Source organism: Blennius ocellaris (assembly GCF_963422515.1).
Source record: "Blennius ocellaris genome assembly, chromosome: 14".
Lineage (NCBI taxonomy): Eukaryota > Metazoa > Chordata > Actinopteri > Blenniiformes > Blenniidae > Blennius > Blennius ocellaris.
This window is the reverse complement of record NC_137663.1, coordinates 25,464,199-25,488,203: the sequence shown is the minus strand read 5'-3', so window position 1 is coordinate 25,488,203 and position 24,005 is coordinate 25,464,199. Positions and strand designations below refer to the sequence as shown.

The window sequence follows — 24,005 nt, the reverse complement described above, 5'->3', positions numbered from 1 at the left end:
CTTTTTGAAAATGGCTGCCAAAGAGGAACGTGTGGAAAAAGCTCCTTTTCCATGGAAACGGTAAAAAAATCCAACTTTTTGAAACCGCCTCCAGTGTGTCATGACTCCCAGTCCCGGGACTTGGTGGTTTTATTTTGAAAGTCACACAATCCGACTTGCTGATGCTTATAGATTATAGCTAAAAACATTGTTTCCATCGTTTCCGCCATTCCTGTGTAAACGGGTGTTGTTTTCGAAATGCACAAACGATGCCTTTTCACTTGAAACGCCGTCGCGGTACAACGAGGCTTAAAGTTCAAAGTAAAACACAAAACTTTACAATAAAACTAAAACGATGACTGTTGATGATGTCAGAAGCACACGATAGAAGAACATTCATTGTGAGTATGAAAATAAAATATTTTAATAAGAAACAAGATGGTGGAAAACGTGTGTCTGGTAGATTTGCTGAATTTAATTATAACTCGCTATTATTTTGAAAGGAAAGAGCTGTTTCAGTCTGATCATACGCTCTCCAACACTCCTGTGTTGTTCTGCACTGGAATGTTTGACGACCTGAAATCTCCACGACTGCCAGTAAAGTTGAACTTTTGCAATAAAACTCCATGCTTGTTGTATTTATCTCACTCAATGTGGTTCTATTAATTTATTCACTTTGTGGCTGTAAATAGATGTGATGCTTATTAAACTGTTCGGCTGATAAAGTGTTTTAAATTTGCATTTTTCAGAGGATCAAATATCATGAACTTGATCTGTGTGGGAGATTCTTCATTTTTAATTTTAATCAACCCCTCTGGGCTATAATGAGGTATTTCTTTTCTATTGCCGTAGAAGCGGTAGCACGTCTTTGCTCATCATATGCATTAAATAAAACAACCAGACACACGGCTCATGAACGCACACATTTCAAAAAAAGAAACTCATTTAAAATCTCTTCTTTGTGAAATTGAGCCTCTTGGGTTGCCTGCTGCAAATCTCTTCACTTCATGAATGCAAACGCGACGAGTGACTTTTACTTTCTGACTCCTGACGTCAAGCATTCGCAGAACTGGTTTTTCCAATCTTTGCTGTGATCGACTGTAACCCCCGGGGGGCCCCTTCAGAAAACACCAGCGTGGTCGTTTGATCTGAATTAAAGACCTGACAAAAAAAACCCAAAAAAAATAATTGGAAACAACCGGAGTGGCAAGAAAAATCAAAACAATGAAAGTCGTCGGAGCACAATAGAGCAGCTGTGGATAATGACGTCCCTGGTTGACGCGCACACGCATCTTTAATAATAAACACGGTTTTCCCTCCGAAGGGCCTGTGGCAACGATGAGCACAGTTCAAATACCTGCGCTCCGCAGCGAGACGCGGCATTAGTCATGTCTGTTGACTGAACGGCACAAACTGATTAAACCAGTTAGATTAGGGGCAAAACTTTATGTAAGACGTACAGGCAAGTCCAATATTCCTGATTTAAATGCTTTAAAAAAAAATTTTATTATTAATTTCAGACATATAAACACTTTGTTCATAAAATATATGAATATTTACATTTGTGTTCTATAGAAATACGTTTACATTGTTAATCCAAAAATGTCCACACCTATACTAGTACACCTGTACTGACACAAACTGATCTATACTCATCAGTCATGACTTTAACAATAGGCAACTTTAACATTAGTCAACTTTAACATTAATCAGCTTTAAAATTAGTCAACTTTAACACTAGTCAACTTTAACATTAGTCAACTTTAATAATAGGCGACTTTAACAACAGGCAACTTTAACATTAGCCAACTTTAACAACAGGCAACTTTAAAATTAGTCAACTTTAACATTAGTCAACTTTAACGTTAGTCAACTTTAACAACAGGAAACTTTAACATTAGTCAACTTTAAAACAGGCAACATTAACATTAGTCAACTTTAACATTAGTCAACTTTAATAATAGTCAACTTTAACAACAGGCAACTTTAACATTAGTCAACTTTAACAACAGGCAACTTTGACATTAGTCAACTTTAACAATAGTCAACTTTAACATTAGTCAACTTTAACATTAGTCAACTTTAACAACAGGCAACTTTAACATTAGGCAACTTTAACAATAGGCAACTTTAACATTAGTCAACTTTAACATTAGTCAACTTTAACATTAGTCAACTTTAACATTAGTCAACTTTAACAACAGGCAACTTTAACATTAGTGAACTTTAACATTAGTCAACTTTAACAACAGGCAACTTTAACATTAGTGAACTTTAAAACAGGCAACTTTAACATTAGGCAACTTTAACAATAGGCAACTTTAACATTAGTCAACTTTAACATTAGTCAACTTTAACATTAGTCAACTTTAACATTAGTCAACTTTAACAACAGGCAACTTTAACATTAGTGAACTTTAACGTTAGTCAACTTTAACAACAGGCAACTTTAACATTAGTGAACTTTAAAACAGGCAACTTTAACATTAGTCAACTTTAATAATAGTCAACTTTAACAACAGGCAACTTTAACATTAGTGAACTTTAACATTAGTCAACTTGAACATTAGTCAACTTTAACATTAGTCAACTTGAACAAGCCTGAAAAGGTAAAGAAGGAAGTTCAGATTATTTAATTCTACCCCTCCTCCAATATTCTATAGTCACGTTATACAGTTATCATTCTGGATTATAAATATCTAGTTTTATAAATGTAAATACATGCATTTAGAACGTTATTTAATAAAAGTCATACACGCACATGCAGAAAGAAAACAACACAAATAAAACACAGTAAAATTGTGTTTCTGTCGGGCGACATCAAAAAATAAATCTGTTCAACAAAGCAGCGGCAAAAGAGCCAGCAGGGAGACGTCCACAGTTAGAAATTCCAAACCTCCGTCTCACACTCACTAATTGCCAAGAATACGTCACCCTCTCGTGTCACCCAGCGCCGACGGAAGAAATCCTAATTATGACTTCATCAAAATAAATATATAAAGTGAACTCAACCCGTCCTCATCTGAAAGTGTTCCTCCTGTACGCTTTGTCAAAGTGCTGTAGTGCTGCTTCCCTCCGACCGCTCATCTAAACATTCCTACCCAAAGCGAAACACATATTTTCACCGTTTGCACAAACACAACGCTTCCCCGTTCCGAATGTGTATATGTGTAATACCAAAATGTTGAAGGATTTTCGCGCCTCGTAGTCAAAAACCTGATTAAATATTGTGGGGGGGGGGAAACCCCACAAAGAAAAAAAACAAAAGATTTCTTTCAATTGGCTCCTGAGGTTTATTTACTTTTTGTGGTTTTCTTTTCATGGCAGGTTGAATAGGAGCCGCCGACATGATGAGATGAACAATCAGGTTTGGCGACATGCGGAGCTACGCTCTTATAAAGTTGGTTGATTCACGCCACACCCGCCACATAATATTTCAGCTGTCATCATTCTATCTTTCTCACTTTAACCTGAAGAGAAAACCAAGCGAGAGGACGACCTGAGCAGGAGTGGATGTTGAGGAGCTTCATTTTTGCTGTTAAGGTCTGAACTCTTTATTTTCATTTTCTTGGTATTTGGAGCGCTGACAAACAGAAGTGTCTTTTTTTTTTTTCTGACTGCGCAGAGGACTTTTCATTCCGAAGGGGGTTAAATTAGACTGTTTGTGTGGTTGAACGACAGAAAACTGGGATTCCGATCAAAGTGTGTCCCTGAAAACTGTTGACTATCAGGGAATAACGTGATTAATATTACTTCTCTGAGGGGGTGGAGGACACTTTATGAAGATTCGGGATCATTTCTTGTCAAGGTTTGACGAGTTGCCTGAAGATGTCCGTCTTTTGGACCAAACGTTTAGCGACTTGCCAAAGCAAGTCAGTTAAAAAGCCTCATTGATCCGTCCCAGGAGTCAATCACTGCCAGGGAGGCTCATCCTGCTTCATGGCCGGTGAAACTGGACGAGCACTGAACATCACTGAGTGACGAACACTGTTGGTGGTGTTTCCTCGTCTGCTCCTCCTCCACCCAGATAACCAGTGAACACATGACGCCAGCGTCAAGGGTTTCAAGGGGTTTCAAGGGTTTTCAGGGGTGGGTCTGGCCAGGGTTCAGGATAAATGACCTTCTTCTCCCAAAAAGTGATCAGGATCATGTCATTCTGGGTCTTCACTCCATTCCATCCTGCCTCGGGGTGATTCTCTCCTCCTTCTGATTACACAATAGATCCTTACATAAAGTGTTACAACATCATGAAAAAAGAGAGAGAGCGCAAACATCACTGATGTCAAACTGGTTCTCATGTTATTTTCTGTTGGCTTTTTTTTTTTTTTTTAAACAAACATTTTGGATAGTTGCTGGATTACAAACATAAAATGTGATCCTCGGAGTTATCTTGTCCTCAAATAAGATCAGTTACATCAAACTTCCACTGATGAGGATGGGAAAGAGAGGCTGCGTTTCTTTTTTTTTAGTGTTCATAGGAAGAAGAAACCAGGTTGTCAGCACCCGGACACCCGCCTCCATGAACACAAGGCTCAGAATCCATTGACCTCTTTTTATTCTGTCCCTCATACTTTTAGATGGACAAAAAAAACCAAACAAACATGCAACGGCGTTTAGATTCCAGGGAAGGGTGAGGGAAGAATTGTAAAATATGGAATGTCCTTGCACACCTGCCGGGTTTAAGGAGCCGCAAAGAGAAAATAGCTGGGGAATTCATTAAGACTATTTCTTTTGTTGTGTCTTTGTTTTGTCAATCCTATAATTAAAGTGTCATTGCCTTCATGTCGTGCTCCGCGCTGCCGCCTTACCTGAGAGCTGGCATCCCGTCTTCCTCTCCACACCCTCCGTGTCTTGACTTTCCAGTTGGTCTCGTCTTTTTTTTTTTTTTTTGAGAAACACCGGCATGTTTCCCCTCCACTGGCTCTGTTCTCAAAACAACGGCGGACTGGGAACTGCATGGGCTTTTTTTTGTGCTTTTTTTCCCCGTAAAATAAACAAGTTTCACGTTCTGATGCCAATGTTTTTGGGTTTTTTTTTCCTCAAAACAATCACTGTAGTTTGCATGTCAGGACAGTAGTTGTCGCCGGTGTTCAGCCGGTTTTAACCTCCAAAAGATTTATAACTAGTTGAGACTTTGTGCTGGAAGCTTCATGGCTGGAATGTTCACACTGATCTTTCTCACTGCGTGTCGTATCACATGTTTTTTTTTTTTTTTTTACAGATCGTTGCGCGACAGGATGCCGCCGGTGAAGGTAAAGCGCATCGCTAAGGTTTTGATCATCGCGTTGCCCTTGGCGTGGTTCCTTCAAGCTTCTTTCCACAGCACCATCACACCTCTGATTACAAAAGGAAAAGGTAACTTTTGCATTAGATATATGAAAACAAAGATGCTTGTCTACATCTTCATCAGCATCTTCCCACCATTTAAACAATGTTTTGTTTTGTTTTTTACTTGTGCTAATGTCAAGCCTTTGGAAATGCCTTGTTACTTGAAAATGTTAAACCCTTTTCTTACTTGCGCAGCGCTAAATATCAATAACTGTTACAGAGATTGCGATTAACATTTTGCAGCAGGTTATACCAGTGGCTGAGCATCAAACAGTTTAATTTAACATGCGAACAACTTAATAAAATGCAAAGATTAACCTCCAGAGTGGCAAAATCTGCTCTGTGGCGCCCCCTGGAAACCTGTTGGATGTGGAGTTACGGGAGTGCCAAAATGAATAGGAAATAAACTGGATGAGTCAAGTCAAAAGACAAAAGCAATGCAATGCAAATCAGTGAGGGCTGTGGGCGGGGCTTCCCGTTCAGGGTGATGAGTCAGCGCCTGGTCACTCGATTGACTCATCCAGTAAATGCGATGACAAAAAGCAAATGAAAAAAGACCAAGACAAAACAGGAGGAGCATTGACAAAATGGAAAAAGCAAAGACAAGATAGAAAAAGAATACGACTACCTTTGTGTATTTTTTTGTATTATTGATTCTCTTTATATTTCCACATTTATTTCCTTTTCATTTTGGCCATCCTGTGATTCCATAGTAGGAATGTCACAAAGGGATCAAAGCAAAACTCATTTGTTCGTCTCATCAAGATTTAAAAGTCCCGTGCTCACATCCCTGACCTAAAGCCAACAGGAAGTCCGCAATTTGCCGTTCAAAGTAAGATTTCTTCTCCAATTTGTGCTTCGCAAAAACGATATCTCCTTGGAGGGTGATTATTGTATCCTCTTTAAAACTGTTCAAATAACAAAGGAGTCCCTTCTGATTCAAATTTCTGTACTACGTTATCATAACTCGAGCTTTGTAGACTTTGTCATCAAAGTTGGAGTTCGAATCCCGCCGTTTTCCTCCTCTCATTGAAATACATGGGGGAAGAAAAACGTCCTGAGGGTTTAAATCCCGCCCTGATCAAAAGCAAACAAGTGGCTTAACTGTCACTCCAACAAAGTGACGAGACAAGATAACGCATGTTGGGTTACTTCCAAAACACATAGCGTGTCTGGTGAGAGATAAATGTTGTTATCTGATGTCTTCCTGGAATTTTAAGGGTGATTTATAATGGGCTCTAATGAATTTTTTTTTAAATTAAGTTAAATAAAAAAAAATTTTTTAATAAATAATGGGCTCTAATGGGGGGGGGGGGGGGGGGGGGGATCATGCAGAGGCTCCGACTCTCTACAGTATAAGTTTGACTGCTTCGAAATCCAGATAACAAAGTTTCCTTTCAAGAAATGATAAACGCCTTAAAATGTGTCCGAAGTTGTGAAATCTATGAAATCCATTTCCCCAACATCGAGATGATGTCATCAACTGCAGCTTGGCAGAACACTGTTGTGCAATTCACACCCGATATTGCGCTATCAGATGTCAGTCAAACAATGACCCGTTCACCTGCGTTACAAAATGAATACCCCAAACTCCTTCAAAATAACTCTCCAAAATGGATTTCCAGGTTTTTGCTAGACTATTGCATAGCTGCCTTTCAAGATATAAGCCCTGCGTCAACAACACTTTCTCCTAACTACAAGTTAACTGAGATAAGTGTTCAGCAACTGAATGTAGCACAATGTTTAATCTACATCTGACATCACGTGGGAGCTCATTGTCTTTATTCTGCTTCCTGAATAGATATCGATTTGTTCAAGAGGGGGAGCAAGGTCATCAGTAAAAATGTCTACGTTCGGCCTCCGCCCTGGTCCCACAGCCTGCCCACGATCTACGTCATCACTCCGACATACTACCGAATAATGCAGAAGGCGGAATTGATACGCATGTCCAACACTCTGCTCCACGTGGCCAACCTGCACTGGATCGTGGTCGAAGACTCCAACAGAAAGTCCAATTTTGTCGGCCGCCTCCTCGAAAACACGGGGCTGAACTACACCCACCTCAACGTGCAGATAACTGATAAGCTTAGTTCCAAGGGCAGCGGCCAGAGAAACGTGGGTTTGAAGTGGCTCCGGGACACGTTCAGCGTAAATGACAGCCGACCTGGAGTCGTCTTCTTTGCAGACGACGACAACACGTACAGTCTGGAGCTGTTCGACGAGGTGAGGCGATTGTACCGGGGCGCAGCACCACCCTGTGGGTTCTCAGCACAAACAGACTTTCACAGGAGAGTTTATTCTGGCAATGTGGTGCTTTTCTAAAGCATTACTATCTGCATTAGGCTCACAAGTGGATGCAGGGTCATGAGAATCTGGCGATTATCTGCTCCACAATTACCCCATACCCCTTGTGACCAGCCATCGGGTTATAATGAGATTCCTGGAAAACCATTCCACAACAATAACTATAGTTTCTTGGAGGCAGAATACCAAAGATAATTCTCGCCTTCACCTCTAAAACCATTTCTTCATTGGGTTCAACGCATCATTTCCGGCCTCCTCATTCTGTCCTCTGCCTTTTGCTGTAGTTTATGAAATTCAACTTTTATTAAATTAATGACTTGTATTTTCATCTGTTTTCCCTTTCAGATGCGCTACACTAAAAAAGTATCCGTGTGGCCCGTGGCCTTTGTGGGTGCCATGCGATTTGAGGCCCCCAAAGTCAACGCCTCGGGCAAGGTGTCCGGCTGGGACGTTAAATATGCCCCGAATCGACCCTTTGCCATCGACATGGCGGGATTTGCGGTGAACCTGCAGCTCATTCTGTCCAAACCTGATGCGAACTTCAAGCTGTACGGGGTACCATCGGGACATCAGGAGACCAGGTTCTTAGAGGGTCTGGTCACTCTGAGCGACCTGGAGCCCAAAGCTGAGAACTGCACCAAGGTGAGAAAGGGAAGGTTGGAGTAGATAACATTTGTTCTTAGAGTGATCGAAGGTGCAGCGTGTAGAAGTGGTTACTTGACGGGGTGGAACACGACAACAGGGTCGGTCAATCTGGTGATGGTCCTATTATGCAGCTTTTCAACACTTTCACACGAGTCCCGTGGGTCCAGAAACATTGTATTCAATGTTTATTGCTTCCCCATTAGAATATTGGATCATAGGAGCTCCATTCAGAATCTGCTGTGTCTGTGTGAGCTGGACTGGCTCCGTCCACACACACGCCCATCTATGGGAAGAGGAGGAAGTACTTCCTCTCGTGGTGCCATGGGCCAGAGCAGAGCTGCCTAATTGTGGGAGGAGTCAAAGGGGAGGAGCATACCTTGATTGTGATTGGCTAAACCCCCCCCCGTTGACACTATATAGGGTTTGATTTCTGATTGGCTGGTTGGAGCGACACACAAGTGAAAACAAGCTGGGGAGAGAGAGGACACGGTCTGGGGATGATTATTAAAGTTGGAAAACCATTAGAAAGTCAATTTAGCATAATATGACTCCTTTAAGTAACTCTATTAATAGTACCACAGAACACAACGTTTTCAAGCTACTTTGACAAGAAGTTTTTTTTACCCCAAAATTATTCATAGGTTTGGATCATTTTAGACTATTTTTCAGAAACAGTACAGTGAACCTTTAAAGTGCCTCTTAAGGTCCACGGCTTATCTTAAATGTCCTATGTACACACTGTGTGGTATTTTAAACCAGGATCTGTGTGTTGGACTCGACTCATATTGACCATTTTTCTGCTTGTGTCTGCTTTTCTTCTCATCCACAGGTTTTAGTTTGGCACACTCGTGCTGCACCGCCGCCTCTTTACAGAGGTTATGGAAACCCGTTCATTGAGACATGACACGTCATCTGACGGCAGATTTAGAAATGTCCTTCGAGACACGGGGCTCCTGGGGGCAGGGGGAGTTGTCTGTCCTCCGAGTGGATCCGGCCGAGCCTTCGTTCTTCCCTGGTCGGAAGGGGGGGTAGGGGGGCATGCAGCGGCCCTCACCACCGGGATCGCCACACGTTTGGACTTGGCGGCTTGGGTTGCATGCCTTTATCTTTCTCTTGTGGGCTCCTCTTGCCTGGGGAGGGGTGCCTGGTGCCTTCTGGGCTAGGGTGTGGCTCTCTGGGGTGGTTCGCCGGGACCTTCCCAGGTCTGGGGGGGGCCCTGTAGCCGCTACAGGGCCCCCCCCCCCCAACCACACACACACACATTTCCACTCCTCATCAATGAGATGTGCTGCTGATGTTGCTTGTTCTCTGCCATCGTTCATTCAACTATCAAAACGTTCTTCTTTTGTTGTTGTTACTTTGTTAATTTATGTTCCTGCTTGAAAACCATGTTACTTTCTCGACCAGGGGTGGGCAGCCCTCTCCTCTCTCTCTCTCTCTCTGAGCGTCGTCCCCCCCCCCCCCCCCCCCACAGAAGCTTTGCCAACTTCTAATAAAAGCAGCAACGGTTGGAGACTCTTAGTCTCTGCCTGTTGCAAGAGCAAAAACTGTCCTGACACCAGAAGGCTCTCAGTCACATGATATTGTTTGTCGAAGCCACCGAACAGGAAGAAAGAAAAAAAAAGAATGTCTTGGAGCATGATGACATATTGACACGTTGACTGCTTTTAGGGGGCGGAGCAATGAGAAACTACCTCAGCATGTGTTGTCAAAATAAATGTCACTTGAAATGAAAATGTGACATATTTAAATATTTAAAAATGATTATTATTATTATTATTTTTTTTTTTTAATAAAAATGCAACTTAATCTACATTCCTCTCATAATGGAATTATGACGTGTGCCTTCATGTATTATAAAGAAGCATCCCATCATAGAGCAAGTTGACATTATCCATCATATTATAAAATAAGTTCAGGTCTATTTTATAAAAAAAATGGTTGAATGAACACACAAGGAAACAAAGTAGCAGTTGTACTGTATGTTTGTGGGGGTAACTTGTGAATTAATGTAGTTTCCATGTAAATGTTATTGTTGTTGTTGGTAATTTATATATCTTATTTGGTCAAATGCATGTTCAAATGAAAAAAAAGAAAATAAATGTTGCATATCCTATAATGTATGTTTATGAATACAGATGAAGGTTTAAATGAGAACATGTTCTACCTGTGGCTGCATGTGTCTTTTACACACTGAAACAGTGAATCCTCAATCCCCGAGCCCATCAGTCACTTTTTATTCATCATGCTAATTTTACGTGCAAAATACCGTAACAATCTGAAGCTGTTGCAATGAAAACAAAATAACACCAATAAATGACACATGACTTCTTTATTTATACACACACACACACACATATATATATATATATATACATATATATATATATATAAATAAAGAAGTCAGTTCCAGTGTTTCGGGGGATGTGAGAGTCACTGAATATATATATATATATATAGTATATATATATATATATAATATATATATATATATATATATATATAAAGAAGTCAGTTCCAGTGTTTGGGGGGATGAGAGTCACTGAACGTCTGCTGCCATGCCGAGATCCGGCACATCTCGAAGAGGACCTTGTAGTCCCCCTCCTGCTCCTCAAACACAACCACCTGATTTATGTTGAGGAAACAAGGGAGACGTCACGTTTCTCCCCCCCAACAGATATTCTCACAGCTTGTTGGGACACAGGAGCCGAGAGAAGCCGCCGTTACCTGGTTGATGCCGCCGTTGAGGAACGGCCCGGGAGGTAGAGAGCCTGCTGGGGCCCGATGGACCAGTACCGGCCCAGGTTCACACGCCGTTTATGAACACCACGCCTTTCTCCCCAGCCCTGAGCAGCCGCACACAGGAGCCGCGATCAGAAACGCAGTAAGAATCGGGCGACGGAACTGTTTAAACGTCTATGAAGAACCAGTGACGACGCTCTTTGAATGATTTACCTCCAAATACAAGAAAAACAAAAAAATTCCACCTTAAATCTGAGGAAAAAGCGGCAACTCAGCAAGTTAACAGAAGAAACTCTTAATTGGCGTCATTAAGATGCGATGCAAAGTTCAGGAAGTCAGAGATTGTTTAAATGTATATTTAACTTCTGCTTGATGCAACATGTTAAAACACTGAAATGAACTAAATTAATTAATTCAGTTTTATATGATGGAATCAAATCAAACCAATAGAATGAGACAAAAAGATCTATTGCTTTATGGCGTATTCAGGTTGTGCATCACTTTTGTTGAAAAGCAACTAAAAAAGGACCTAAGAAGAAGAAATCAGTAAAGTAACTGGATTACTTTCTCAGGGAAGTAATCAATAGTGAGTAACTAATTACTATTTCCAAGCAACTTGACCACGCTGTTTTTTTAGTATAATTTATTTTCATTTTAGTGTATTTAAAATAAATCTTAATGGAAAAATACAAGTGGGGAATATCTTGAATACTTCATTTAAAAAAATGTTTTTACATTTTTTATTTTTTTTTACATTTTTTTTATTTTTTTACATTTTTTAAAAATACATATATATATATAAATTTTTTTTTTAAATATACTGTATATATACATATATATTTATTTTATTTTTAAAAATTTTTTTTATATCTATACTTATATATATATATTCAGGACATAACATTCAGGTGAAATAAAAACACTCGCCGTTTTGATGAAACAGGAACGACCCCTCCGCTGTACTTACTGGCAGCTTCACGAACGTGTCGCTGGGATATCCGTACGCGAAAAGCCTTCCCATGAAAAATCCGGGGAAACTTGGATTTTCAGGAAGAGTTTTCCAAGGTGCCTGGTAAAGACTGAAACCCCCCCCCCCCAAAAAAAGGATATTTTACACTCCGCTGCAGAGAAATGAAGGTTGCACGTAGTCCGATTCAATCGGGCGAACAAACCTGTCAATAAAGCCGGGTTTCATATCCAGGCTGTAGATCGTAAAATCCCGCAAGGGGACGTCGTTTAATAAAACGTCTCCCACCAGTCCTGCGAGAAAACCAAATCAAATTTAGCTTGTAAACGACCGATCGTGTGTTCCGGTGATTTCATAGCCGGCGTAGCGAGGAAATTGTTGTTGTTTTTTTCCTCGTCTGTCAATCACCCTTATGTTGCCTGTCAAGGTCCCGCCCCCGGTGGACCCGGCCGCAGTTCTCCACCAATAAGCTCAGAGTACGCCGCTCCTGCAAAGGGTCGAGCGCTTTTAGCGTCTTTTGACTCCGAACGGCCGAGACGTCGGCGAATCCACGGGTTCCATTGAGGCGTCTGCGTGTCTGATGCCATACCTTACCGTCAGGGACCGCCAGCTCCAGCCTCTGGCGCTTGAAAAGGCCGATGTAGACTCTGTCTACGAACACCTGGGGGGCGATAATCATCAAGTAATTATGCTACAAAGCCAAAACAGCAAAAACAAGCATCGCTTCTTCCGTCTGCTTTGATTTTCGACCAGAAAGTGTTTCGCCTCAAAGCCTTTTGTTTACACAACATCGATTTATGATCCATTTATAATAGAAGAGTAGCTGGTTTTTTTTACTGTACATCCGGTGAGAAAAGGTGGGGGGGGGGGGGGGGGGCTCACCAGCGCTCGGTCTCGAACGTTGTCTCCAGACTTCAACAGCCCTCCGCTGCTGATTTCCGTCTCGTACAGGGTGTAGCCGTACGACTGGCCGTTTCCGTTGTTCGCCGGCAGATTCTCCATGCTGACCGGCTTCTCGGACTTGAACGGCTGCAGTGAGACACGTGAATGATTACTGATATCTATGGGGTTCAATTTGTGCCAAGATTCTGAGCGAGCGATGGGAAAATTTGAGCGCAAAAAAATTGATTGTGCAAGCGCAACTAGTAGCATTTTGAGGAAATATTTAAATTGCGCAAAGAAAAACTTGAGATTGCGCGCTCAAAAATCATTTCTGCTCTGTTTCTCTCCAAGAAGAAGAAGAGGGAAAAATAAACCGCGAGGGGAAAACAGAAATACGGAAAACTAAAGATAACGATTCTGGATAACAACATTTGTTTTCCCTCGCAGTTTGTTTTTCCCTCTTCTTCTTCTTCGTTGGTTGTGAGGAACTTCCGGAATCCGAAGCAACCAATCAGAGTTCAATGCCCGCTCTGAATTTCTGTGATTGGTGGACAACTGTGTCTGTCACATTTGGGCTTTGCACATTTTGAGCGACCGCACAGCAGAACTTGGGCGGAGGTGGAGAGATTTGAGCGAGCGAGAGAGAGAGAGAGAGAGAGAGAGAGAGCGAGAGAGAGAGGTTGAGCGAACATGGAGAGAAACTGAGAGCAGAAATGATTTTTGAGCGTGCAAAGTTTTTCTTTGCGCAATTTAAATATTTCCTCAAAATGCTATTAGTGCGCTTGCACAATTAATTTTTTCGCCCTCAAATTTTCCCATCGCTCACTCAGAATTTTGGCACAAATATAACCCCATAGAAATCCCCCCTTTGTGTCAAAGACATATGATAATCCGCCATACTTCCTCAGTGAAACTCAAAGCCTCCCATAAGGACAGGTGATGGTAGGTAATAGCTGATTCGTAGGCCTCCTTGTAGTGCAGGGCGGGCATGTCGGGGAAAGGGTCCCCTCCTGTGCACAGGAGGTTTAAAAGAAAAGAAAAAAAAAAAAAGCCAATCAGCAGGGCAAAAGGTCAACCAGTGCGCCACCGTGCGTTCAACTCACTGTTGTATCGAGAAAGCAGGTCCCTCAGGAGGTGGTACTTTGGAGAGTATTCCCCAGCTTCAGTCAGCGGAGCGTCATAATCTGCAGAACAAATAGCCTGTCAGGCGCTGCCATCTGCTGGACGTGACAGTCATTTTGCTGTTCCTTCGATGGCAAAAATACCAAAGCAGGGCAGGGTGTCATTGTTGAAATAAGGAACCGACCGTAGCTGGGGACCAAAGCTCTGTAGGACGGGTCGGACAGGGCGCCGCTCATGAAGCCAAAGCTGGATCCTCCGTGGAACATGTACAGGTTGACAGACATGCCCCTCCTCAGGATCTCCCTCACGGTGGACACCACGTCTGACAAACGGCACAAAAAGGAGGGATTGGAACTGGAATTTCAATCAGTTTTGAATCCGCCTTTGTGGCCTGAGGTATGGAAGTAGAACTGTGCCATCAGATTCTGAATTTCGAATTTCTAACTCTGAATTTTTGTTACCATCGAAATCAGACTTTGAATTTTAAAAGCTGTCGAATTTCAAGTACGTATCTTTTTTTGCTTCTGATTTTTCTAAAAATATTCAGTGTGTAAAAATTCAATGTGTCTAAAAATTCAGCTGCAAAAAAATTCAGCTGTAAAAAAATTCAGCTGTAAAGTGTTTTGCATGACAAATGCTCAGCGACCTGCAAGCATGAAAATCAGTGTGGCTCTGCTTTGAATGAGTCACATTAGCTCCTGTTGAGCTGCTCAGTATGGAAGTAGAACTGTGCCATCAGATTCTGAATTCGAATTTCTAACTCTGAATTTTTTCGAAATCACACTTTGAATTTTAAAAGCTGTCGAATTTCAAGTACGTATCTTTTTTGCTTCTGATTTTTTTTCAACATCTAAAAATATTCAGTGTGTAAAAATTCAATGTGTCTATAAATTCAGCTGCAAAAAAAATTCAGCTGTAAAAAAAAATTCAGCTGCAAAAACAAATTCAGCTGCGAAAAATTCAGCTGCAAAACAGCCAGAATATCTGTGCCGTCAGGACGATGCAATCGATGCCTGTCTCACTCACCCAACATCCAATCAAGGGAAGCTTTGTTGGTCACAATTTGTTTTTGTGGCTGAATTTTTTTTGCAGCTGAATTTTTTACAGCTGAATTTTTAGACACATTGAATTTTTACACACTGAATATTTTTAGATGTTGGGGGAAAAAAATCACAAGCAAAAAAAGATACGTACTTGAAATTCGACAGCTTTTAAAATTCATAGTCTGATTTTGATGGTAAAAAAAATTCAGAGTTAGAAATTCGAATTCAGAATCTGATGGCACAGTTCTACTTCCATACTGAGCAGCTCAACAGGAGCTAATGTGACTCATTCAAAGCAGAGCCACACTGATTTTCATGCTTGCAGGTCGCTGAGCATTTGTCATGCAAAACACTTGTCATGGTGAGATAGAGATGTTGTGTACAGGTGTTAAAAGACAGCTTGGATTAATGCTCATTTGACAACTTGGACTAACGCCGGCAGACCTGGCTGAAAAACAAAACCGGGAATTCAATTTTACTGGTCGGCTTAACAGAAAGCGTAAAAGGTAAAAACATTTTTTTAAAAAGCAGTATCGCTCCTGACCCTCGGGGGCAGCACATGGTGGAGGTCCCCCCACACGTCGTACCACCCGGTCCAGTAATCCATCACCATGGCGGGGCCGTGAGGCTGAAACGTCAGGAGCAGAGGGGTTTGGTGACGCCGACGTCCCTCTGAGACACGGTGAAAGAGAGGAAGGAGGAAAGAGACACAAACCTGCACAGCCATCAGATCCTGGACGTCTCGCTGACTCAGCTTCTGCAGCTTCACCGACCTGACGGCTACAAGACGGGACGGTTAGAGGGATCCTGGTGTTCAGCACAGGACAAACTGAAGAGAGCGTGAGGGTTACGGTTTTTTTTAGCACTTGTTCCACGTAAAAAACAACAATTTTGAAAATAAATAAATCAAAAATAAGCGGCAGAGAGAGCAGTCTGTGACTGGAGTGGATGGCCTCACTCGCTTCAGCTTCCTGGCCTTTGACCTGCAGCGTCACCACCACATCCACGTAGAACTTTAGAAGTAGAATCCTGCTCGTAAACCTCTATATAGTTCTAGTTCTATAGGTCTATGGCCCCGCTCCTCCTGCTGCTAGCGTCAGTAGCTTCTGCAGCTCCACCGGAGCTTGTAGCCCCTGATTGTTGTGGTTACTTGATGACATCACGGATCGCGGCGGGGGGGGGGGGTGATTACCCGGGGTGGTTGGACGGCACGAGCCGGGGTTTTAAAATTTCCCGCTCCTAAAACATGCCTCACGTGGACGACAGGACAAAAACAGCTGGTTTAGGTGAACGGGCCCCGAAGATTTAAGCGACTTCACAGTGAAAACATGCTGTACCTCCTTCCACGCCCCCCGGACTTTAATGTATTGTGGTCGTCTGATGTGAGCAAAAGTTCGCTGATTCCTCTCGATTGTAGAGCCTTAAAAAAAAAAAAAAAAAACACCCAACATTTAAATATAGTGACGTTACAGGTTGGTCATCTTAAGCCTGCTGGACTGCACCTCTTTGATGAAAAGCATGTAGCTTTGATCTTTCGCATACGACCCGTACTCGTTCTCCACCTGCACCGCGATGACGGGACCCCCCTTCTTGAACTAGGACACGTGAACATGTTTCCACCGTGATCACAATTTGAATAAACGCCCGCCTTTTTCAATGACTGCCCCCCCCCCCCCCCCCCCCCCCCCCCCCCCCGGTTTTAATTCTGAAAAAGCGACCTGCAGTGGAACCACTTTCGGTATCAGCTTGTCAAAGTACGTGTCGACGGCCCGAGTGAATCCTGGGTGGGTCGTCCTCAGCCTCATGCCGGCGTCTCGGAGGAGCCAGCTGCAAAAGAACAACAACAACAAAAATAAATACAAAACCACCCCAGTCTCAGACTGTTCTCTCTGCTGCCAGCAGGGCGGTGGCAGTTCTGCCTGAAGGGAAACAGGCTGAGAAGGAGCTTCTATTTCTATGTGCAATATACATACATGGATATATATTTTTTTATATACTTGTGTATATCTTCTGTGGTCTAATTTGCATTGTTATTGTTAACATTATTGTGTGTTTTACATTTTTATTCTTCGATTCGTTGTTTCAATGTGGAGCAGGTACTAAAAACATTTGGTGGCACAATTTTTTGCGGGTTTCGTTTCCGAAACGTTTCATGTTTACAGTGTTGTGAAAACGATGTACATTTACATAGGAACCACAGGAACGCTGAAAACAAGCTTTCATGTATGACCATTATTCGATGCCTCTCTTTGTTTTTCTAAGGACGTTTTTTTTTTTTTTATTTAATTTAAATGATTGCTGTTTTTACCTCACTATAGTTCTATCGTTAAGTGAAAGCAGGAAAAGGCACAACCTCCATCCTGAACCTTCCGTCTTTCATGCTCAGACAGCAGATTGAAGCGTCGTTACCTAGGCAACCCTCCCAAGTCCAGCTCCGAGGAAACGTAAGGTCCTGGACGGAGAATCACCCACAACCCAGTTCATCCGCCAGACCGATGTAGGCTCTGGAGGAGGGATATATATATATATATATATATATTATATATATATATATATATATATATATAGAGAGAGAGAGAGAGAGAGAGAGAGAGAGAGAGAGAGAGAGAGAGAGAGAGAGAGAGAGAGAGAGAGAGAGAGAGAGAGATGGATGGATGGATGGATGGATGGATGGATGGAGGGATGGAGGGAGGGAGGGAGGGAGGGAGGGAGGGAGAGAGAGAGAGAGAGAGGAGAGAGAGAGAGAGAGAGAGAGAGAGAGAGAGAGAGGGAGGGAGGGGGGGAGACACAGAGAGAGAGAGCAAGAGAGAGAGATAGATAGATAGATAGATAGATAGATAGATAGATAGATAGATAGATAGGGAGGGAGGGAGGAGGGAGGGAGGGAGGGAGGGAGGAGGGAGGGAGGAGAGAGAGAGAGAGAGAGAGAGAGAGAGAGAGAGAGAGAGAGAGAGAGAGAGAGAGAGAGAGAGAGAGATAGATTCTATCAACAGTTTTCTACACACAGAACATTAATAGAATAGAATTATTTAAATATCAAGTAATTAACAATAACATGTTAAAAAAAGGAAATATTCATGTGGTTGGCCAACATATACACAGAGATCTCCACTATTATTACTATTTATGAGAAAGTGTGCATTTGTCAGTGAATCTGAAGATAAACAATTGCATATGCGTGTGTGTGTGTGTGTGTGTGTGTGTGTGTGTGGCGGAGGTGTAGAAACTCACCACAGCACATCACTGTTGTTGTTGTTGTGGAGTTGCTGCTGTTGCCAGGTGAGACTGGAGCTTCTCCCCCCCCCCCGGGCTCCGGAGTCAGAGTATTCCCACACACTAACAAGACGCGTTGGTGTTTTTTTTTGTTTTTGTTTTTTTTGTTTTGTCCCTGCTGGAGCAGCTGCAGACGTGGTCCGGAGTGTTTTCTAACCCCGCTGAGTGATTAAACGCTGGTGTTTTTGCATCGCAGTCAAATGAAGACGACGCTTCTCACTCTAGATCCAGCTGAGCGTTGAAGTCAAAGGCCCCCCTCCCCGGCTGGTGCAGACTCCAGGGCACAAATCTGCAAGGGGACGAACGTGTGACAGCCGGGGTTAACGACCCCCCCCCCCCCACCGTGACGACGGGGGCTCGTTAACCCCCTCCCCCCTTAATAAAAAAAACCGTCATACGTTGTGAGGGTGTTGATGCCACAGGCCTTCATCTTCATCAGGCGGTCCCTCCAGTAGGCCCGGGGCACACGGAAGTAGTGGACGGACCCCCCAGGATGCGGAACGGCTCCCCCTCCAGGGTGAACTGGGACGTGTTGGCGCTGAGGCCCACCTTCCTGCTCAACCTCCGGCCCCTCGCCGGCATGCTGGGAGACGGGGTGGAGGTCATTAGCGAGCCCGAAATCACATAATGCAGAGCATTGGCTATTGTTGTTGGGGGGGGCGGAGGGGGGGGGGGCTCCACCACATGACGCGCTCGTTAAGTGGAAAATGTGCAAGACGAGCAGAATCGCTGAGGGACAAGGACACATCACAACGGGAAGGCAAGACAGACGTCCATGCAGTGATACGGACCTCACGTTTCATATTGGAGATAAGATGATAGAATACAATGGAACTACTGCTATTAAAGTCTATGATACCTGTGGTACATGTACTCTGAAGGGTTTTATATATATATATACTCATGAGGAAAGGAAAGACAAGAAATGTGCAAACAGATAAGAATAGAGGAATCTTATATACAATGACTATCAAATAGGACTAAAAATAAGATAAAAATCACAAACTATAATAAAGTACAATAAGTTCTAAGGGGAGCAGAATATACAGTAAGATGAGATACAAGGAAAATAAACTATGATGGGGGGGCAAAGTGTAGGATAAGTACAATAAACATACTATCGTAAAAAATTAATACCAGTGTTGGCAGTGCAGGTTCAGTCCTAACAAGTGGTCATATATATTATATATATATATATATAATTTTTAAAAGCACAAAGAGAGCTTCAACTCACCGAATATATCTGTACATGACGAGGCCAACAATGCACAGGCAGATGAGCGCATATTTCCGTTTGTGCAGGCCCCTCGCTCTCAGGACAACCATCGGTGGCGTTGGGAGGGACCGTCGGTCACACGGGCAGCAGTGGCGCTGACTTCACTGGCAGCACATGAGCGCATGACGCCGGCCCCCTGAACCTCGCACCGCCTCGTGGGAGTGCCTCAGTGCAGCGTTAGGGAAATCTTAACTCATCAACAGGGCTAACACCCCCCCCCGTCATGCATTAACCACCGCCTCCATACAAACGCACCGGGGAATGACTGCGTCGAAAATAGAGATTTTCTAATCGTGGAGTCGCTTTATTCTAAAACGTCTCGGGTTTAAGTTATTCTCAGAAATGGGTTTACGCGTTCAAACGATGGAGCACCTCTTCAATCAGGGACGCAACCGGAAACCCGTTTTTCGTTCACACGTAAACGACAAGTCACCGAAAATGATCACCTTTGAAGGCTGCGGAAAAAGAAATGATGAAATATATTAATAAACTGTAACGATGTCGAAATAGGTTTATGCCAACAAACTAACAATGGCTCCCCGAACTGTATACGTTTTATTTTCTAAAGATAATCTTCAGTAAAAGAGCCGGTTTCTTGATTTGGCCAAATCCGCCCGGCGATCGGCTTAAACTCCGTTCTGCTTCAACGTTAATGAAGAAATTTGTCTGGAAAGCTGCCGGTCAGGTTTAAGCTCCTCCAGGTATATAGTCGTTTTAAATGCACACAAACATGAAACGTGTTCAGACGTTTTTGCCAACGTGCTCCAGGTTTGTTAAATGTTTATAATGTTTAGATATGATCTTATTTATTGATCTGTGAAAATCTAAAGCGCAGTTTTTTTTGGCAATTTTCTTTTGAGGTTTCTTACAAAGCGTTCTAAAAAGATGGATTGATGTGTTGTTTGAAAATATACCTGATATACCTTTCGTTTTATATATGAACCAGCCACAAAACCCATTGATTTTCTCAAAGGGATTTATTTATTTATTTATGTATGTATGTATTTATTTGTTTGTTTGTTTGTTCATATTTTTATATACTAATATATTTGATATATATATATATATATATATATATTTAAATGTGTATTTATTGATTATGTATTTGTCTGCATGTCTGCAGTTCTCACTTGGCAGTTAAACGAGCCCCGAGGACTCGACTTAAAGAACAATACGCAAACAAGCAGCGAGTTACACGACCTCAAACAAAAAGTGTTTCTCCCATCTCCAGTTTGTCCTTGTTTTTAGGAGGTTTTCTCTGTTTTTAGCTTCCTGTACAATCGAATACGCTCCGAAACCGTTTGTTTTCTCATGAGGGTTTGAGTAAAGTGAATGAATTCTGTAAACATTTTCGATCCCAGAGGAACACGCCCAACCCGTCTTTGTCAAGAAACCACTGAACTAATTTACTTTGCTGTGCAGAATAAATTTAGTTCCACTTGGATCGTCCCGTACGAGAGGAAGCACCGTTTGGACAGTTTATCCTTACAAGGTATTTATCATGCTTTTTAGTCTATTTTATACCTTCAACTTAATCACCTTTTTTGTTTTTTAAATATATCTTCTTTAATCTCTCTCTTTTTTTTTTTTTTTAATGTGTGTCTTTGTAGAAACAGTCTCATAATTTCAAGCTCCTCTCTGACTTTGGAAGGGATTTTGTACTTTTACAGCGGATGTCAAAGTCTTATTAGTTCAAGGGTACATTGTACAAACGACTCCATTTGTCCAGTGAGTGTGGACCATCAACACGATGGCGTAAAAACTGAGTTTTTGATCGTTTTTGTGCAAAGAATATGAAGAATATATTCTGAAAATGTTGATACGTAACAATCTGACATTTCTTTCTTACTTCCAGCACTGGTTTTAATTGGACAATCTGCCCGTTAAAGTTGAGCTAACTGTGGCCAATATGTGTTGTATGTTTACGACACAAAGTGGAAGTTCCCCCACATGTTCCTGGGGGTGGGGGGGGGGGGGGGGGGGATGTCACTGCAACCAATCAGAAAACAACATTAGATCCACACCATTTGAACACAAGTCTCTCGTCATAACAATACCAGTCATCACATTATAAGGCGGGATGTTGACATTATTATATAATGTTATTATGCGACGCGTGAAGAGAAAAGAAGGGCGTCTCTGTGTGTGTCTCTGTATAGAACCTATATAAACATATATGTTTTAATATAGGTTTTGATATAGGTTTTGAATATATGTGACATATATAAAATTGGCCATTTTCCTATATTTTATGCACATATATGGACCTATATGCACAGATAGGTATATATATATATATATATATATATATATATATATATATATATATATATATATATATATATATATGTATATATATATATATATATATATATATGTATATATGTATATATATATATATATGTTGGGACCATTATGTCCTCATATGGATCACTATTTATGTTTTGGTTGGCTATCAATAATGATTAATAATTATCAAAGATAGTTATTAATAATGTTGAAATTTAATCTGATCTGTTACAGATACCTCGGAGCACCACCTGTCGTAACAGGAAATGATAGCCAATTCAGTTATATCAGTCTCATAAGATATACTAAACAGTTAATCAGGAATTTGAATTAATAGTGAAATTAATTACAATTACCAGAATTAACAGTAAAGCTTGAAGGATTTTGGAGTTCTTAACACAGAAGAGGTCGACATTTCATTCACCTTTGTGCACATTAATAAAACAGCAAGTATGATTCCAAAAATATATTTATTAACAATGAAAACAAATAAAACACAGATTCTAACTACCTATATACAGCTGGGTGTGTGTAGGTGCATGTGTGTGTGTGTGTGGAGAGAGAAAGAGAGAGAGAGAGTTGGAGGGAGTGTGTGTGTGTGACGTGTGATGGAACTACAAAACAAGATGGCGGATCACAAGAAACTACATTCCAAATGGAGGTTGTCAGAGAACAGGAAGTCTGTCCTTTACAGCTCGGCCATGTGCTGATAGCAAAAGAACAATAGAAGCTAGCCACAGCATCTGCTTCTGTGTGTCTCTGCTAAGGGACCATTTCTAGAATGAGTTTATGTGAATGAGACTTGTCTTGTAAAACGTCAGGAGTCGTCAGATGGTGTTCGGTTACGGTGTGATGTTGTCTTTGATGTGATATGTGTAGGGTTGCGAGTTAACAAGTTAGTAAAGCAGATTAGCATGCAGACCCTGTGTCTGTGGCAGAGCTAACAGTGGTTTACAGGTTGATAACGGTGCCTAATATCATAATCAACAGAACGCGATCACTGTAACAGAATCAACACATCTTCATAAAGTTAAACAGTTCTATGCATAGCATCAAGTTTAACTAATCTCAAGTAATGCCCAGTTGTTACCACTTCCTTGGAAGAGTTCAGTTGTCGTGCTGGAGGGAAGCTGGTGCCTTCTCCTGTAGTTAGCACCTCCTGCTAACTGTGGTTGCTGGTTCTGCAGGCTGAGAAGAAGAAGGTGGAGTTGGTGTTTCAGGAGCTGTCCTTCTTTGCAGCGCCTGGCTGTCCCTTTGTTCAGACTGAGGAGCTGATCGCTCAGGCCTGTGATGGCTTTCCTGCTTGTTCAGGAAAAACACAAAGAAGTTCTGTGAGGGTCCCTGGTCCCGTCCTGGAGGAACCGGTTGGTTTCCCTGGAGAGCAGACTCTGGGTGCTGGTCTCTGGATCAGGGGAAGGTCTGACCCTCGTGGTGGGTCAGCAGATGAGTTGAGGAGTGGAGGCCTCTGGTTGCCGGCCTCTCGTGTTAGCTGTGTGCTAACACTGGATGAGCTGCTCTCCAGCAACCCACCTCGTTGGAGTTTGCTTTTGCAAGAGTCTCTTTAGAAAGAAGCCTGGCTTCGCAGGCTCTTTGTTCCACGTGTGGATTCAGAGGTGTCAAAGCCTGAGAGCTTTAACCAATCAGTGACTGGCTGATTGCATGGGGGAAGAGTCTTGTGAGCAGAAAGGGGGGGGTGGAAGGTCCTGGAGAATGTCCCCCCTTCCCCACTCTAGGTGTGAAAGGCCATCACATTCCTGGGTCAGAATTCATGTCATGACTGCGTCTCATGACAAATGAATATTGTCTCTCCCCAGAAATGAACAAACTTTCTGTGGTCCTGCAGATCCCAACATATATATATATGTATATATATATATATACACACACACACACACACACACACACACACACACACACACACACACACACACACACACACACACATATATATATACATATATATATATATTTGTGTGTGTGTGTGTATGTGTATATGTGTATATATATATATATAAAAAATAAAATATATACCTATCTGTGCATATAGGTCCATATATGTGCATAAAATATAGGAAAATGGCCAATTTTATATGTCACATATATTCAAAACCTATATCAAAACCTATATTAAAACATATATGTTTATATAGGTTCT

The 24,005-nt window shown here is 42.0% G+C and overlaps 2 protein-coding genes across 3 annotated transcripts; one reads left to right on the top strand and one right to left on the bottom strand.

Moving 5' to 3' along the window:
* Positions 1 to 3,420: 3,420 nt before the first annotated feature.
* On the top strand, positions 3,421 to 9,457 carry LOC308139235 (galactosylgalactosylxylosylprotein 3-beta-glucuronosyltransferase 1-like). Of its 2 annotated transcripts, XM_080508598.1 has the most exons (5): positions 3,421 to 3,522; positions 5,201 to 5,334; positions 7,109 to 7,530; positions 7,957 to 8,253; positions 9,086 to 9,457. In XM_080508598.1, the coding sequence occupies exons 2-5, from the start codon at positions 5,217 to 5,219 to the stop codon at positions 9,158 to 9,160; spliced, it is 912 nt and encodes a 303-aa protein (XP_080364724.1). In that variant the 5' UTR covers positions 3,421 to 3,522; positions 5,201 to 5,216; the 3' UTR covers positions 9,161 to 9,457. The 2 variants fall into 2 exon arrangements, with proteins under 2 accessions (XP_080364724.1, XP_080364723.1); XM_080508597.1 differs by lacking the exon at positions 3,421 to 3,522 and having other exon boundaries at positions 4,470 to 5,334.
* A 1,338-nt stretch (positions 9,458 to 10,795) lies between these two features.
* On the bottom strand, positions 10,796 to 19,611 carry LOC308139232 (beta-galactosidase-1-like protein 2; the record flags this gene model as incomplete). The annotated part of the gene is given in 26 exon segments (XM_080508589.1): positions 10,796 to 10,834; positions 10,840 to 10,881; positions 10,984 to 11,018; positions 11,021 to 11,066; positions 11,069 to 11,095; positions 11,097 to 11,102; positions 11,966 to 12,077; positions 12,171 to 12,258; positions 12,374 to 12,452; positions 12,555 to 12,626; positions 12,848 to 12,994; positions 13,748 to 13,857; positions 13,951 to 14,031; positions 14,154 to 14,291; positions 15,556 to 15,640; positions 15,728 to 15,792; positions 16,350 to 16,365; positions 16,367 to 16,432; positions 16,515 to 16,607; positions 16,731 to 16,839; positions 17,422 to 17,488; positions 17,491 to 17,516; positions 18,506 to 18,574; positions 18,684 to 18,777; positions 18,780 to 18,868; positions 19,520 to 19,611. Coding segments are annotated over 26 exon segments (1,893 nt in total).
* Positions 19,612 to 24,005: the final 4,394 nt, after the last annotated feature.